The sequence below is a fragment of the Pipistrellus hanaki genome (genome assembly GCF_964339955.1).
Source record: "Pipistrellus hanaki genome assembly, chromosome: 10".
Classification (NCBI taxonomy): Eukaryota; Metazoa; Chordata; class Mammalia; order Chiroptera; family Vespertilionidae; genus Pipistrellus; species Pipistrellus hanaki.
The window spans coordinates 71432837-71450094 of record NC_140512.1 but is presented as its reverse complement, the minus strand read 5'-3'; the positions used below and the strand labels follow the sequence as shown (position 1 = coordinate 71450094).

Here is a 17258-nt window from a genome sequence, read left to right as displayed (position 1 = left end):
ATTCCAATTCACTCTCAAGAACAGGACTAGCAAAATCCATAAGATGCAAGGATCTTTGCACTTCTGAGTATAATGGGGAAAAAGCACCAGAGCTGTTTGTTCATTAATGCAGACCTCTTCATATGTACAATTCTGTGGTTTTGATTCATCTCCAAGATTCACAAAATCCTCCATGTGCTCTCCAGAGTAAGCTAGAATGGACAGACCATGCTCATGGTCAGCACTGCAGAGTTAAGACCCGCAACCACAGGTAAGTAAGCATGTAATAAACTAAACCCCATGGGACAGACAGGCATGCGATCTACTTGTGTTTGTTAGTCTAACAGTGAGGAAGGAATGAATATGAACACCAGTAATGGCCTCCTTGCTGCAGAGCTGGGGGGAGGATTTCACAGTTTCAGTCCACATACCAAACACAGAAGAGATAATGCCAGATTCCACGGTTGTGAACTACAAAGACGGGAGAAAGGGAAGAATGACAGTGGCTATAAAGCTCCATGTACTGAGGTGAGCTGACATTAACTCACAAAAAGACACCCAACTACTGGGCTCATCTTTAAAGTTTATAAATCTCTGTAAAAATATTATAGCACTTTCAGAATTTCTAAATAATTTTAATTCCTGAAAAAAAATTAATTTTAACACAAATGTACTGTGAGTATATTCAATTGAAACATTTCTTTCTTTTTGATACCTGAATCTCAGACCACAAAGGCTGGCTAATTCAGATGGACTTCATACAACCACTAGAAGCTCAGTGCACGAAATTCGTGCACTGGGGGTGGGAGTCCCTCAGCCCAGCCTGCCCCCTCTCACAGTCCAGGAGCCTTCAGGGGATGTCCTACTGACGGCTTAGGTCCGCTCCCCATGGGGAACAGGACTAAGCTACAGTCTGGCCGCAACAGCTCGGAGCAGGCACCCCTGTGTTGTGTCTCACTGGCCCACCCCAACCCCAACCTTTCCATTGCTGCTGGGGCTGGAGGTGGCACACGGTCCCCTCCTGCCCATCTGTAAATGAAGCTCCTCCTGAGCCAGTTATGACACCTTAAAGTGTCCCAGCTAATTTGCATATTACCTCTTTATATATATAGATGGCCATATGTAATCTCAGTGTGAGGATGGATGGAAAACTCACTAGAAATACTCTTCATAACAAACTACAGGAGTGCCACGATGAGGGTACACCTTGTGGGGGGCATACTCACATGTCAAGTGCTTTCAAGTGTGGTTTGTTCCAATAAATTTAAGTTCAGAGAAGGCAAGGGCCATGCCTCATGCTTTATGTCTTTTAGCAATATTTGTAGCCCCAGTGCTTGAACATTGGTGAAGAACTGTTGAATTTACAAGGAAGAGGGCTGGATACAATTTGCCAATCATCTGATTTTACTGACAATCAGTTGAAAGAATAAAATGCTACAACTAGGGAATAACTAAGCACAATTTTAAGAAAGACTCTAAGTAGAGCCCCGTACTATGCTGGTTTACAAGCACACCAGGAGAGCAGAGAGCTCCTGTCCACACTTAGGAAAGATGACCAACACAAACCATTTACAGGGTTAGTAAAGAACAAGTGTCCAGGACGCCTTTTCCATGCCTCTATTTACCAAAACTTCAAACAGTTTTCATTAATATACCTACTGAACAGAAAGCATTCAAAAAGAATCAAATCAAATCAAATAGCTACTAAGATACTTAAACACAATCATGACTGGAACTAAACATTCTAAGATTCCACATAAACAAGCTGTAGGAAATGGGCCTCCATGATCCATCTCCAGCGTGGCTAACTTTTGATGGAAACTGTTGCTGAATTTCCCCAGGGCAAACAGAATGTAGGCAGGAGGGAAGAGGATATAAGAACAAAGAACTGTAGCCAGCCAGCATCATGGTGGAAACCCCCGGGGTACCTGCCTCAGCTAGGCAGGGGGATGTGGGGGCAACTAGAAAGGTCCCAGCCCAATTGTTTTAAATGGCCCAATGGGAGACAGGAGACCTAGGCGACGGATGAGGAAACAGGTGACCCCATAGTACTCAGCAATGAGGACCAAGAGGAGGGACTGAACAAACAGGCTGTGTTCACTGCCCCAGGTGTGCCTGCACAACTGGACGACACCCGCCTTTGAGAACTTATTGTCTCATTTTGCCATACTTCTGTCTCCGAGTCCAGCCCGTTACTTGGATTCAGACAGGTGAGGGTTTCTCACACAATCCTTTTGTAATTATATGCATATATGTATTTCATTGGCCAAAATCCAGCAATTTTTGAACTTTTTTCTCAAATGAACTTTTTTCTGAATGAAAACATAAGGAGAGAGGACAGAGCTCCCCCTGCAAGAGGCTGTGTACACCCTCTAATTCTGCAGGCTCTTCCACCACCTGCAGCCCCGTGAATCATGCATTTCAGTGCAACCCATGTCCTAAAAACCCCAAGATCCTACTGCAACTATGATCACATTCTTCCACACAATCTCATAAGAGCTAGTTTTAAAAACTAATCTCTTTAATGATGAGTCACTAAAGACACATGAGCAGCCTTTCACTAGCACCTTTTCTGTTGATATTCAATTTAAAAACAGAAAGTTACTATGAAAATCATCTTTCTGAAATAAAAATCAGCAGTCTCCACTTCCTGATCACAGATAACAAATTCCTGTGACATTTCCTAAACTAACCTCCCATCTCTTTATTCCTGTTTGGACAGTTCTCGGTTACAGAAAGGATGAATGAACAGGACATCAATCACTTTCAAATATTAGCACCTTAAAGATGTCTTTAGCAGGTCAATAATCTTTTCACCTTAGAAGGACTTTATCAGATCTTGTCTAAAGCCAGAATAAAAGCTCTGCATTAAGTACTTCTAACAATTGACAATGTATCTCCACCACACAAAGCTGTTTTCTTCCTTAGGGTGCAATCCTCAAGGTCACAATTCTGTACAGCCTTCCAGAATGACAAAGGAGCATTACCTCCAGCCAAACAAGCTGTCAACACAAACTTTGTCACAGCTCAGATAAAGAAACTGGCAGACAGTGATAATAAGGTCTAATTTCCCTCCCTCCCGAGGGAGGGAAATAGATTTCAAATCAGTCTAAAAACCTGTGCCCCAGCAGCCAGGTTATCTTTGGCACACAAAGGAGAAGAACTCACTGTGAATTCATCTAAAGGCTCATTGATCTCGATGTCCAACACTTCGTCATTGTATAGCTGCTCCTCCTCTGGCTCTTCCACATACTCCATGTGGTCTTCTGTCAGCTCGGCATCCTGGCCTTCATACTGTCCTTCCTCCGGATACTCATGAGCATACATTTCAGACCCATCTGACTTGTGATAAACCAGTTCATCCTCTCCTTGCTCATACTCGGATTCCTGTTCTCCAGACTGGTCATTAGTGTTGTCAGCCAGTTCATATGATGTGACCATGCCAGATGTGGTTTTCAGACTAATTGTGACACCCTGAGAACTAGAGGGAACAAAAATATAGAGAAAGGTGCCAATTAGAGTGGAGCTCAAAACTAAGTAAAAACATCAATTAACTGTTACAAACAAGGATAAACCTTGACTGGAGAAAAGCTATTCCAGTTCTTAAATACACACTAACCCTAACAATGACTGAAAACAGAGCTCATATTCTATACTGAGCCAGCACTGCACACTCTCAGAGAACAGCAGAGCCCGTGCTGCACACTGAGCCAGCAATGCACCTCTGATGGACTAACACCCCGACTATCAGCAGCTGTGGGTTATGTGACCAAGAGAATCAGATCAACCAGTTGGGAAAACAGGTCTGATGTGACTGGCAAAAGTTGAGGTCTGAACATATTTCATTCTAGCCACCAGAATGAAAAGGATGGCATGTTTTCGAAGATTTCAAAGTAAAAATAGGAGTATTACTCTATAAACAAACAAAAAAATCATAATTATAAAAAACAATTTATTTTTTAAATCCATGGTGCAAATTATAGGCTATTTAAAAATAAAAATATTAAAATGTGTATAAAACTACATTTAATGTTCAAATAAATAAAATTTATCCTAGTCACAAACATGAAAAAAATCAGTTAATAATTTCTGAGCCACATACCAAGGCTAAGGTTTTAAAACTGCAAAATAAATTCATATTTTACCTATTAAATCATAAAAGTTAATAAATTGTAAAATACACTTAAAATACAAGATTTTGCAACTAAATCTAAGTCCCACATATTAAGTATCTAATCCTAACAAAACGTACACACCACACAGACATGATGTAGTTTAAAAACTCCAAAGGTCTGCTTCAAGGCAACCCCACTGTGATGGTGATGTGTTGTGTGGAGGTGAGGTTTTGGGAGATGCTTAAATCATGAGGCTGGAGCTTCATGATGGGATTAGTGCCCTTATAAAAGGGCCCTCAAAGAGCCTCTCTCCCCTTTTGTCACCTGAGAATACAGCAAGAAGGCACCATCCGTGAACCAGAAAGTGGGTCCCCACCAGACCCTGACAGTGCTACCTAGCACTTTGGCCTTGGATTTCCCAGCCTGCAGAACTGTGGGAAATAAATTTCTGTTGTTTATAAGCCACCCCGTTTATAGTATTTTACTACTGCAGCCCAGACTAAAACAATTACATTCAGATAGTTAACGGGAGTGTAAAGTACAGTCCAAAGGAATTTCCAAAATGGTAATTCCCAAATGGTAATCAGCTAGGTACAAGTAAAAACTGTCTAGAAGAAAGCAAAAACAGCAACAAACAAAAAGACAAGTCCAGAGGCACTGCCCCAATCAAATATAGCAATTCCTCTAAACAGGAGTACACACCTGTGCTGAGCTTTCTTATCACCTGCACTCAGCAGAACTCACAGAGATCATTAAACGCAAGGCCAACAATGACTTTTAAACAGTTGATCTACTTATAGAAAACATACCTATTTGTAGCTTTCACATCAGAGTTATATTAATATCCCATTTAGAATAAAATAATACGTTAAAAATAGAATACATTAAGTTATCTCCATTATAATTATAAATTACAAGTAATTCTTATCAACTTAGTTAAATAAAGACAATTTTAAGACGTTAACATTGAGTACCTGAAATTTTCGTCATCTTCATTATCACTCTGTAAAAGATCATCATTCAGCTCTTCATCTGACAAATCCGACTGATTCTAATTAAAATAAGATTATACGTAATGCGTGTCAATTCTGTAATAATACTTGTTATAAAAGTGCAAAATCACATTGACTGGATTGTTTCTAACATTGTTATTAAAATATTTACCATTCAGAAAGTTTTCCCAGTTTCATGTAACCAATGATAAAATCGAGAAATCCCACATGTAGCATACTTGCTTACTACCCCAGACTAGCTTTTAGATGCACAGCCAAGTAAGTATAAAAGTAACAAGCATAATGATCATATTTACTATAATGCTAACCAAAAAAAAGGGAAATCTTGTGGTGACTCTCTACAAACAAAAATTTTTCTTAAAAACACCTTAAGATTTTACTAAATGTAACACTGTCCTATATAATTAAGAGGTGACATGCAAATTGACCATCATGCCCTCACAAGATGGCTGCCTACGACCAGGCCGGCATGGGGGTTAGTGAGGGACAACCAAATGACTGAACAAGCAGGCAGCGTGTGGGTGACCAGGCTGGGAGGGGGTTAGTGAGGGACATCCAAACGACTGAATAAGCAGGCTGCATGGGGCGACAAGGCTGGCAGAGAGGGGCAGTTAGGGGTAACAAGGCCTGCAGAGGAGGGCAATTGGGGAGACCAGGCCAGCAATGGTAGGCAGTTGAGGGGGGGGGGGAGCCAGGCCTGCAGCAGGGGGCACTTGGGGGGGACCAGGCCTGTAGGGGAGGACAGTTGGGGGGGGGGGGGGACCAGGCCTGCAGAGGGGGTGGCAGTTGTGGGCGATCAGGCCAGCAGGGGAGGGCAGCTGGGGGAGACCAGGCCTGCAGAGGAGGGTACTGGGAGGTGGGGGGGGAGGGAACAAGGCCTGCAGGGGAGGGCAGTTGTAGGCAATCAGGCCAGCAGGAAGGGAAGTTAGGGGTGACCAGGCCGGCAGGGGAGGGCAGTTGGGGGGTACCAGGCCTGTAGGGGAGGGCAGTTGGGAGGGACCAGGCCTGCAGGAGAGGGCAGTTACGGGGGACCAGGCCTGCAGGGGAGGGCAGCTGTGGGCGATCAGGCAGTTAGGAGTGACCGGGCAGGCAGAGGAGGGCAGTTGAGGGGGACCAGGCCTGTAGGGGAGGGCAGTTGGGGGGAACCAGGCCAGCAGGGGGAGGCAGTTAGGGGTGACAACCAGGCGAGCAGGGGAGGGCAGTTGGGGATGACCAAACTGGCATGGGTAGGCAGTTAAGGGTGACCAGGTCAGCAGGGGAGGGCAGTTAGGGGTGACTGGGCCAGCAGGTGAGGGCAGTTGGGGGCAACCAGACTGGCAGGGGTGGGCAGTTAGGGGTGACCAAGCCAGCCGGGGAGCAGTTAGACATTGTTCAGCCTAGCAGGGGAGAGGTTAGGGGGTGATCAGGCTGGCAGGCAGAAGCAGTTAGGGGCAATCAGGCAGGCAAGCGGTTGTGAGCCAGCAGTCCTAGATTATGAGAGGGGTCCCATATTGGAGAGGGTGCAGGCTTGGCTGAGGGACTTCCCCACCCCCTACCCCCATGCACAAATTCCATGCACTGGGCCTATATTATAAAAAGCCAGTGGCCGGAACGCCAGAATGCTGCAACGACCAAACGGCTAGTCTCCAGGAAGTAGATGAAGCATTTCTTGGTGCTTCCTCCGGCCCACGAGCCACTCGGGTGACATGGCACAGCTCACAGCTCACAGCTCACAGCGGCGAGCTACTGCACATGGCGGGTCTTTGGTCCCACTAGCGTGGCAGGTCTAGGTCTCGAGGGATTCTCACACTGGGCCTCTAGTCTTAAAATACCATTTAGCGATAATAGAAAAATGCCTATGATTCAACACTAAATTAAAAAAAAAAAAACAGTATTTAATATATAAAGTATATAAAAAATCATGAATAAGAATAAAAGGAGCCAAAACCGGTTTGGCTCAGTGGATAGACTGAAGGGTCCCAGGTTTGATTCCGGTCAAGGGCAGGTACCTGGGTTGCAGGCAAATCCCCGGTGGGGGGTGTGCAAGAGGGAGCTGATCAATGATTCTCTCTCATCGATGTTTCTAACTCTCTATCCCTCTCCCCTCCTCTCTGTAAAAAATCAATAAAATATATTTTTTTTAAAAAAGAATAAAAGGAAATATGACAAAATGTCAGTCATGTGGATTTATATTTATTTTTTCATTATTTTTAAATGTTATTGAACTCTGATTCTTAGAGTACAAAGTATTTATTTTACATTAATAAATGAAAAGAATACCTGTATATTTGGGTATGTTTATCTTTAAGCTTATCTCTAAATACTCCCAAAAAGTGAATTCCCGATACAGTATGCCAAATATTAACCCCAAATATGAAGTTCCATCAAGGCAAGTGGTAGTTTTACGGATACCAATCTCACAAACTCAATACCTGCTAGAGTGCCTTGGACAATATAGGAACTAAACTCTTTATTAAAGAATCTACTGTTTGAGTTATAGTTATCAGAGGATTTACTAACAGTAAATAGTCAGCTATTTGTGCATTTAAAAATTCAATTCACAAAATTTTAATCTATACCCAAGTTTCCAGGAACACATCCCCTGCAGAAGACATATTCCTATATTTTAAGTGTAATTAAATGACTACCATTTAGTTTCAAAAAGATCTGTATTTCTTACCTTTTTGCCAGATAGCAAATCTTCTCCAAGTAAGTCATCTTCAAGTTCACTGGAGAGAAGAAGAGACACGCCAATGTATCATCCTATTACATGCTGAGAATCTACCCAGGATTTGGGGGCTTGGGAACTTGCACATTACATTTGCTATACATTCCCTTTTCTTTACTAATAATAAAAACTTACTTTCAAATATATAGGAAACACTGGTCTTTTAAATGTGAGAGGCTTTGCAATAGGAAGTGGCTCTCACTAGACCTCTAAGCTTAGTTTTTCACCTCAATATTGGATCTTTTTTTTTTTTTTTTTTTACCTGTTCAGTAATCAGTAAAACAATAAACTGTAACAAGTAGTATCTGTGCTTTCTCCTACCTTTAAAAACCTACAAAACATAGGTAAAGATGCCAAGTAACATTAACTAGAAAAATTAAAAACCACTGAGAGCATTTGACACTCATTAAACTTCAAAAAATTAAAACATGGCACAATCATGCTGATGACAACAAACAAGTAAATCATAACTAAGGGAGTTATCTCTGTGTGACATGGAGGTCCTGGCAGCCATCTGCAATCTTTTGTCAGCATGTTTATGTTCTGAATGATGGCAACAGACTTTCTCACAAAACAGAAAATCTTAGCAGACTTGACAAGGGCATGTAAGAGTTTTGTGCTATTCTTTCAGATCTATTTTTTTATATTTTAATTTAAAAAGAATAAACAAAATCATACAGGAAAACATTTAGACATTTAATATTTATTATATGTATATTATATATATATATATATATATATATATATATATATATAAAGTTATATTACTTTAAAGACTTTTTACTGTTCAAGGGAACACAGGCTGCAGACTGGAAGGAAATCTCTACAGGCACAAAAAATAAATTTCCCAAAGTATAAAGAATCACTAAAATCAATAAAGAGAAGACAATCTAAAAGAAAAACAGACATAAATATGAAAATGTAACTGACAGAAAAGAAAGTCCAAATGATGAGTAAACTGCTAAAATACACTTTCTATTTGATTCAGCCCCCATCAGAGTTTTTTAAACAAAAATCAGTTGCCACTACTTCCCAGTAAGACCATTTCTTTTACAGGTGAATTTGTTCTAAGCTCTGAGCAATTTTTTTAGGCTGAGAGTCACTGGAGAGGAATGAACTTTATAAACTTAGTCTACAAGATGAGACATAGTTTCCAATGCAGAGTATTATGTGAAGTTTCTTGGACTCCCTCGTTTCCCAACAGGAATCAGTGTCTTTTTTTTAATAATACTGTTGTTCTTTAGTCAGAGCTTTAACTTTCTGGCCACAATCAAAGTCATTTTCACATTTGCAACACAGTACTTAAATGGTAAAACTTATACAGACAGAATCATCATCATCTGAGAACTCCACCTCCCAGCTTCTGTCCCGGGGACTTATCCCAGGAAACATCCCTATTCCCTGTCATTGCTTCGGGCTCCTCACCGAAAGTAATCACTACACTGAACTGACATCTATCATTACTGGTGACTTTCCATATGCTGTCAGCATGTGTGTACGTGTGTGTGTGTGTGTGTGTGTGTGTGTGTACGCACACACATGCACTCCTAAAAAGGTATTTTCATCTTCACAAGGAATCAGGGAAATACAAATTTAAAATACATGATAAAATGGCAAAAATTGTAAAGTCTAACAAATATTGGGTAAGATGTGGACAAGAGGAACTCTTACAGAAAAGTACTCCAAAAACAGCTCTGGGTGTCCACCAAGTCAGTATCATCGATGTATAAAACACAGAGAAAGATGAGACAACCAGTGTTCCACTGACCACCCTTTAGATAACACAGGCCTGGAGCCTCTACCTGGAGTGCCCATCCTTGCCCACTTGGGAAGAGCATCGGGGGCCAACACACTGTTTTCAGGGAAGATCTCTGTGTAGCAAGTGGCAGAATGAGATAAATCAATGTGGACTCTGATACACACAAACAGGTGTCCATACCTGTCCCAGTCCTCATCTGCAGCCCTTCTCCTCCAGGACCGCTCTGCACCAGGCTTATCAAATTGGTCAAAGTCATCATCTGTGAAGGAGAGGCCATGAAAATCAGTCTTCCCAAATTAAAACACATCCACATCTTCAAATTGTGACACAACCTTTCTTTTGAGGACTCCTAGTATGACATTTTAAAATACTAAAGTTCCAGCCCTAACCAGTTTGGCTCAGTGGATAGAGTGTCGGCCTGTGGACTGAAGGGTCCTGGGTTTGATTCCGGTCAAGGGCATGTACCTTGGTTGTGGGCACATCACCAGTAGGAGGTGTGCAAGAGGCAGCTGATTGATGTTTCTCATAGATGTTTCTAACTATCCCTCTCCCTTCCTCTGTAAAAAACCAATAAAATATTTTTAAAAATAAAATAAAACACAAAACTTCCATATATATTACTCTTATAAGTACTTCAGCCATTTTTAGTAATTAAAAATTTTTAAATAATAAAGCTACTCAAAGAAAATCAATTTATTGATCACTGTTAGAAAAACCATAATATTAATAGAACAGTTTTATATCATAAAATTCAATAAAATATTTTCTTTATAAAATGATTTAATGTATATTTTTGCTACAACTACACAAATGGGAAACAATTGCTGATTTGCTAATAGTTATATTACTTTTTTTTTTAATATATTTTATTGATTTTTCTACAGAGAGGAAGGGAGAGGGATAGAGAGATAGAAACATTGATGAGAGAGAAACATCAATCAGCTGCCTCCTGCACGCCCCTTACTGGGGATGTGCCCGCAACCAAGGTACATGCCCTTGACCGGAATCAAACCCAGGACCCTTCAGTCCGCAGGCCAACGCTCCATCCACAGAGCCAAACCAGTTTCGGCAGTTATATTACTTTTGGTATTCTTTACATTTTTCCAAATGAATCATGGAGAACAAAAACCATCATTAAGGAAATAGTTAGGATAGTGTAGCAAAAACAACAGGAACATGACACAAACCACGCATATGCAGGACATCCTGAACAAGGCAGGGGTTGGGGCACTGAAACCCATCAACCCCCAAGTAGTCAAAAATTCATGTATAACTTTGGTCTCTGCCAAAACTTAACAGTCATTCCTCAGTATCCATTAGAAATTGGTTCCAGAAACCCTTCAGATACCACAATCCATGGATGCCCAAGTCCCTTATGTAAAATTAGTGGCCTGGTGCATGAAATTTTTCCCTGGGGGGGGGGGGTGTCTCTGGCCTGCAAACTCTCCAATCTGGGACCCCTCAAAGGATGTCCTACTGCTGGTTTACAGGGATTGGGCCTCAACTGGCAGTTGGACATCCCTCTCGCAATCCGAGACTGCTGGCTCCTAACCGCTTACCTGTCTGCTTGATTGCCCCTAACCACTCTGCCTGCTGGCCTGCTCGCCCCCAACTGGCCGCCTGCTGGTCTGCTTACCTCCAACAACACTGCTCCCCACTAGCCTGATCACTCACAACTGCCATCCCATCCTGGCCTGATCACCCACAACTGCCTTCCCCTCTTGGCCTCCAACAGCCTCTACCTAGGCCGGACACCATGGCTTTGTCCAGAGAACAACCAGAAGGTTTCCTGGAAGGTCTCCCAGTCTAATTAGCATATTAACCTTTAATTAGTATAGATCAGTGTTTCCCAAACTTCTCTCATGATGAGAATCACCTGGTGGAGTTGTTAAAATACAGATTCCTGAATCCCAACTAAGAGGTGCTAAACTAGAATGTTTGGGAGCATATAGGTAAAATTGTATACTTAACTTAGTGCTCTGTACAATTTTACCTATATGCTCCCCAAAATTTTAGTTTAGCACCTCTTAGTTGGGATTCAGGAATCTGTAGTTTAACAACTCCACCAGGTGATTCTCATCATGAGAGAAGTTTGGGAAACACTGGTATAGATAGAGGCCTGGTACATGGGTGGGGCCTGGCTGGTTTGTCCTGAAGGGTGTCCGGATGAGAGTGGGGATTCCCTTGGGGCATAGGGCCGCCTGGGTAAGGGGTTAAGGGCCGTTTTCAGGCTGGTCAAGCTCCCCATTGGGGAACCTCTCCCCATTGGGGAACCTCACCCCATAGGGGTGTGGCCAGCCTGGGTGATGGGCTGAGGGCTGTTTTCAAGCCTGCCATACCCCCTACAGGGTGGGGGAACCCACTTGGGTACCTGGGCAGCCTGGGTGAGGAGCTGATGGCAATTTGCAGGTTGGCCAAGCACCCCAGCAGGGACCCTCATCCCATGGGATGGTGATCAGCCTGGTTTAAGAGCTGAGGGCTGTTTTCAGCCTGGCCACGCCCCCCGGTAACCCAGGCTCCCAGGCTCTCCTTTTTTTCTTTTTCTTTTTTTCCCAGCGACTCCTTGAGCGGAGGTCAAGGCCGGCTGGAAGCAGGGATCTGGGATTTATTTATTTATCTTCTATAATTGAAACTTATAGTCTTGAGCGGAGGCCAGGTCCGGCCAGGACAGGTAGGAAGCTTGGCTTCCTCCATCGCTGGGGTCAACCCAAGCCTCCTGCTCACTCCAACTCCATGGCTGCCACCATCTTTGCTGGGTTAATTTGCATACTTACTCCTGATTGTCTGGTGGTCATGGCTGGTGGGTGTACCAGAGGTACAGTCAATTTGCATGTTTCTCTTTTATTAGTGTAGATCAGTGTAGACTAGAGGCCTGGAGCACGTCCCTGCATGGGTGTGGTCCTGCTGGCTGCTCCAATGGGGGCCAATTGAGCTGGGCTGGTGGGGGGTGAGGGGATGTTGGGGGGCCAATCAGGGCCAGGCAGGGGGCTGCAGGCAGTTGACTGGCCGGCCCACCCATAATGGAGGTGGGGAGTCAGGGTGGGGCTGGCCAGGGAGAGGGGCCATAGAAGGTTGGGGGGCTGATAGGGTCCGATCAGGCTGGTTTGCTGCCATAGTGCACGTCATAACGACCAGTCAGTCTGATCACTTGGTGCGCATATAGCCCAGCACAATGCTTACAGTCTGCCCTCTGCATCTGCAGATTCCCAACCACAGATAAAAAATTTGGTTGAATCTGCCAATGCAAGACCTGGGGATACAGACTGCCAACTACATATTTATTGAGGGGGGGAAACTTATGTAAGTGGATCTGTGCATTTCAAACACATGCTGTTCCTGGGTCAACTGTACTTTTAAATTCTCCAGCAGCCACATTTAAAAACTAAAAAGAAGCTTGAAACTTTAATAAGTGACATTTTAAAACATATTTTATTTAACCCAGAATATCAAAATAATGTCATTATAGCATGTAATCAGTCAAAAAAAATTAATACTTTACATTTTCCCCACACTACGTATATGATTTGCACACACAGCATGTTGCACATCTAATTTTTTTAATCCTCACACTGGATATATATAATTTTTTATTGATGGGGGGCATCAATGAAAGAAAAAGCAATCGGCTGCCTCCAGTATGTGAGACTGGGGTTCAAACCCACAACCTAGGTATGTGCCCTGACCAAGAATTGAACCTGCAACCCTTCAGTGCACAGGTCTAATAATGCACCAACCAACTGAGCTATACATGCCAGGGCTCATAACTGAATGACAAACTCACTAGTGGGGCTCACCAGTACCTGTGAACTGGCAGAACCAACCATGAACTTGAAAATAGATTAACAGAGACTGTACAGTCCAAAACAAGAGTGCACACGGAACACTTAGGCCATCAAACAATTCTTCATAAATTTTTTAAAATTTAAATCATGCAAAACATAGTCTGTAAAATAAAACTAGAAATAATAAAATAAAAACTAGAAAATTCACAAATACATGGAAATTAAACAGCACACAATTCATCAACTAACAGATCAAAGAAATAATTAGGAAAATGAGAAAATACTTTGAGACAAATGACCACAGGATGCAGCAAAAACCGTGCTTGAAGGGAAATTTATGACTGGAAATATTTTCCTAACTGCTAAATGTAAGCAACTAATTCAAGTTGTTTTTTTAATCTGAGGGTCAAACAAAATATGCCTCTGGCTATTCTGGCAAGCAGCCAAAGTATGACTGTGAGAAAAACAAACAGAATCAAAACAGCTGTTTTTACTGCTTTCCCTTCTACCTCCTGCTGGACTCTCAGTGAATACCACATATTTTATGCTTCCTTTCTAAAGGGTTTCTTTCCTCCACCAAAGGGGCATTCCCTCTCTATGAAAACATGTACAAAAAGTTTTGCTCATGACTTCTTATTACTACACAGTGAAGGAATTAATACTTACTCACAATCACCCTTGACAGATATTGCTTAAATTATAGCACCCAATTCTGCTGAAGCCAGAAAACCCTTACGCCACACTAGCTCCTAATGATGACCACTGACAAACACTGCTTAAAAACATACAACCCTTGCTCCTAGCCTAATCTGATTCAGTGGACGTTAATTTTTGTTTTCAAGCTTCTCAGTAATTCTGACAGATAGCCAGGATGGGAATCCTGGTGGCCCCAGTCAACTGCTATCAATCAGAGCAGATCCTCCAGAAGTAAAGCTTAACTGTCACCTTGTCACATAAATACTTCCTAGAAAGAGTTAAATCCCACAAAAGTCAAAATTAGAAGCCAACATCATGCAAAAACAAATATTTCTCCAAAAGAAAGACCCCATAACATGTCCTTAAAAATTAACATGTCCTTAAAAATTCCAAAATAAGGAAGTGCAAATTAAGCAACAAAAACTAAGGCTGGAACTGAGGCCATGAATCATGTAACCTTCATTTATTCTACAATTATTTCTTGAGCTCTTAAAGTATTCCAAGCATTGTCCTACATACTTGGCATACAGGGATGTCTAAGACAACAAAAACCTCTACCTTCGAGTAGGTTATAGTCTAAAAGGGAGAAAAACAATAATCCCAATACATATGTATGTAATCTAGCTTAAGGTATTTATTGGGGGAAATAGAGCAGGAAAGCAAAGAAAATGTAAAGTAAGGAGGGGCATGAGCAGAAACAAGACATGATTGCTTTATGCACGCAGCTCTGGCTGGGAACACAGGAGCTGGGATAGCTGTTGAAGGGGATTAAGGTGGAAGCAAGGTGATCATGTGTATACACACTGAAGGGGAAAGTGATCTCAGAAGAGGATGAAGAAAAGTAGGAATAATTCAAGGGCTTAAAAGGCAAAGAACTGGGACTCTGAGCTTGGAATCCAAACTCTCATTGGAAGGAAGGCAGAAAGAAGTTTGTGCTGAAAGGCAAGTGGAGCCAAGCTGGCGTGGCTCAGTGGTTGAGTGTCGACCTATGAACCAAAAGGTCATGGTTCAATTCCCAGTCAGGGCACATGCCTGGGTTGCTTGCTCGATCCCCAGTGGGGGGTGTGCAGAAGGCAGCTGGTCAATGATTCTCTCTTATCGTTGATGTTTCTATCTTCCTTTCTCTCTGAAATTAATAAAAACCCTATCTAATAAACAGGGAATATGCTAATTGACCCTCACAAAGATAGCGGCGCCCACAGCCGATAAGGAGGGAATATGCTAATTGACTGCCCTGCCCTCCAAATGGCAGCACCCATAGCCAATAAGAAGGGAATATACTAATTGACTGTCCGCCCTCAAAGATGGTGGCGCCCATAGCCACAAGATGGCAGTGCCCAGTTCCCTCAGCCCCACCAGGGAGCCTGCCTCCAGTCCCACAGTCCCCCAGCTGCCCAGGCCTGTCCCAAAGCTCAGGTAACCAGGGCCAGCGGAGGCTTGCACTACCGGCAGTGGGAGCAGCAGAGGTGTGATAGGGCATCGCTTCCCCTGATCACAGGTCCCCTCGCACCTCGGAGGGCTCCTGGACCGGGAGAGGGGGCAAGCCTGGCTGAGGGACCCTTGTCCCCAGTGCATGAATTTTCATGCACTGGTCCTATAGTCTATACTAATAAAAGGGTAATATGCTAATTAGACAGGATAGACCAGATGTCCTTCCACACGTCCTTCAAGACAAAGCTGCAGCAGCTGCAAGGGCCAAGGGCCAGCAGTGCAGGAGAGGCAACAGAGCAGGCCGGTCCAGCACATGCCCCTTTTGCAGAGGCAGCAAAAGAGAGGACTGCGTGGTCCCAGTCCCAGGGCTGCCCCTTCCACAGCAGCAGCAGCGTGATGGGGGTGGCACCTTCACCTGATCAGCCCGGTCGCCTCCCACAGAGGGAGGCCTGACTGTCGTTTAGGCCTGCTCCCACTAAGCTGACAGTAGGACATCCCCTGGGGGCTCCCAGACTGTGAGGAGAGGGGGCAAGCTGAGTTGAGGGACGCCCCCCCCTTCCCCCGCATGAATTTTTATGCACCAGGCTTCTAAATCCTATGTAATAAAAGGGTAATATGCAAACAGACCGAATGGCAGAACCACAGAACACCAATCAAAGCATAATATGCTAATGACAAGCTAAGACTGCTCAACCATTCACTATTTATGGGCACTGACCTCCAGGCAACAGACAATCAACTGATTGACCAGTCACTATGATGTACACTGACCACCAAGAGGGCAGATGTTCCAATCAGTAGATTAGCTTGCTGTTGGGGTCAAGGCAATCAGGACTGAGAAAGATGGGCCAGACACACCCTGAAGCCCTCCCGTTGTCCCTCCCCAGCCCAATTGTGCACTAGTGGAGTCCCACAGCCTTGTTTGCACCCTCTCGCAATCCAAGACCCCACAGGGGATCTCAAAGAGGAAGTACAAGAATTCATGCACGGGGGGGGGGGGGGGGGGTTATGATGATATGATGATGTCCCTCAGCCCAGCCTGCACCCTCACCAATCTGGGACCCCTTAGGGGATGTCACCTAAACTAGCAGTCAGACATCCTTCTCACAATCCAGGACTGTGAGAGGGGATTGTGGCTACTGATCGCTCCCAACTGCTCCCCTGCCAGCATGATCACCCCCAACTGCCCTCCCCTGCCTGCCCAATTGCCTCCAAGTGACCTCCCCTGCCAACCCGGTCGACCCCAACTGCCTTCCCCTGCAGGGCTGAGGGGACTGGGGTACTCTGGCTGGATGAGGCAGGACTGAAGGAACTGAGGGACTCTGGCTATATGAGGCGGGGCTAAGGGGACTGGGCACCGCCATCTTGTGGCTGTGGGAGCCGCCATCTTGTGAGGATGTGGAAGTCAATTAGCTTATTCCCTCTTTATTGGCTTGGATGTTGCCGTTTGTGAGACTGTGAGGGTCAATTAGCATATTCCCTCTTTATTAGATGGTACACACACATACACACACACACACACACACACACACACACACACACACATATATGTTTAAAACAGGCAAGTGGAGACCTCTATATTCTGAAGAAAGCAATCTCTTCTCCTGACACAGAGTAAACAGGAGAAATTGTAAAGGTAACCCAGTGATATATTGCTACAGCAGCAAGTGGGAAGAAGAAAACAATTTCCAAAAGAAATTAGGAATGATGGTAAATGTGAGCAACCTTGTATTTGAACAAAGGCATGTAATGCAAAGGAAAGACCACACCTAACGA

General features: G+C 43.7%; 1 protein-coding gene across 2 annotated transcripts in view; it reads right to left on the bottom strand.

Annotated features, from left to right (window-relative positions):
* RBM33 (RNA binding motif protein 33) overlaps positions 1–17258 on the bottom strand; it is a 112518-nt gene that overhangs the window by 85591 nt on the left and 9669 nt on the right. For both annotated transcript variants that reach the window (XM_084897486.1, XM_084897487.1), the window contains exons 2-5: positions 9754–9832; positions 7767–7815; positions 5069–5145; positions 3148–3460 (exon numbers count right to left, since the gene is read on the bottom strand). In XM_084897486.1, coding sequence (XP_084753612.1) covers positions 3148–3460; positions 5069–5145; positions 7767–7815; positions 9754–9832 — 518 coding nt within the window. The remainder of the gene's footprint in view (positions 1–3147; positions 3461–5068; positions 5146–7766; positions 7816–9753; positions 9833–17258) is intronic.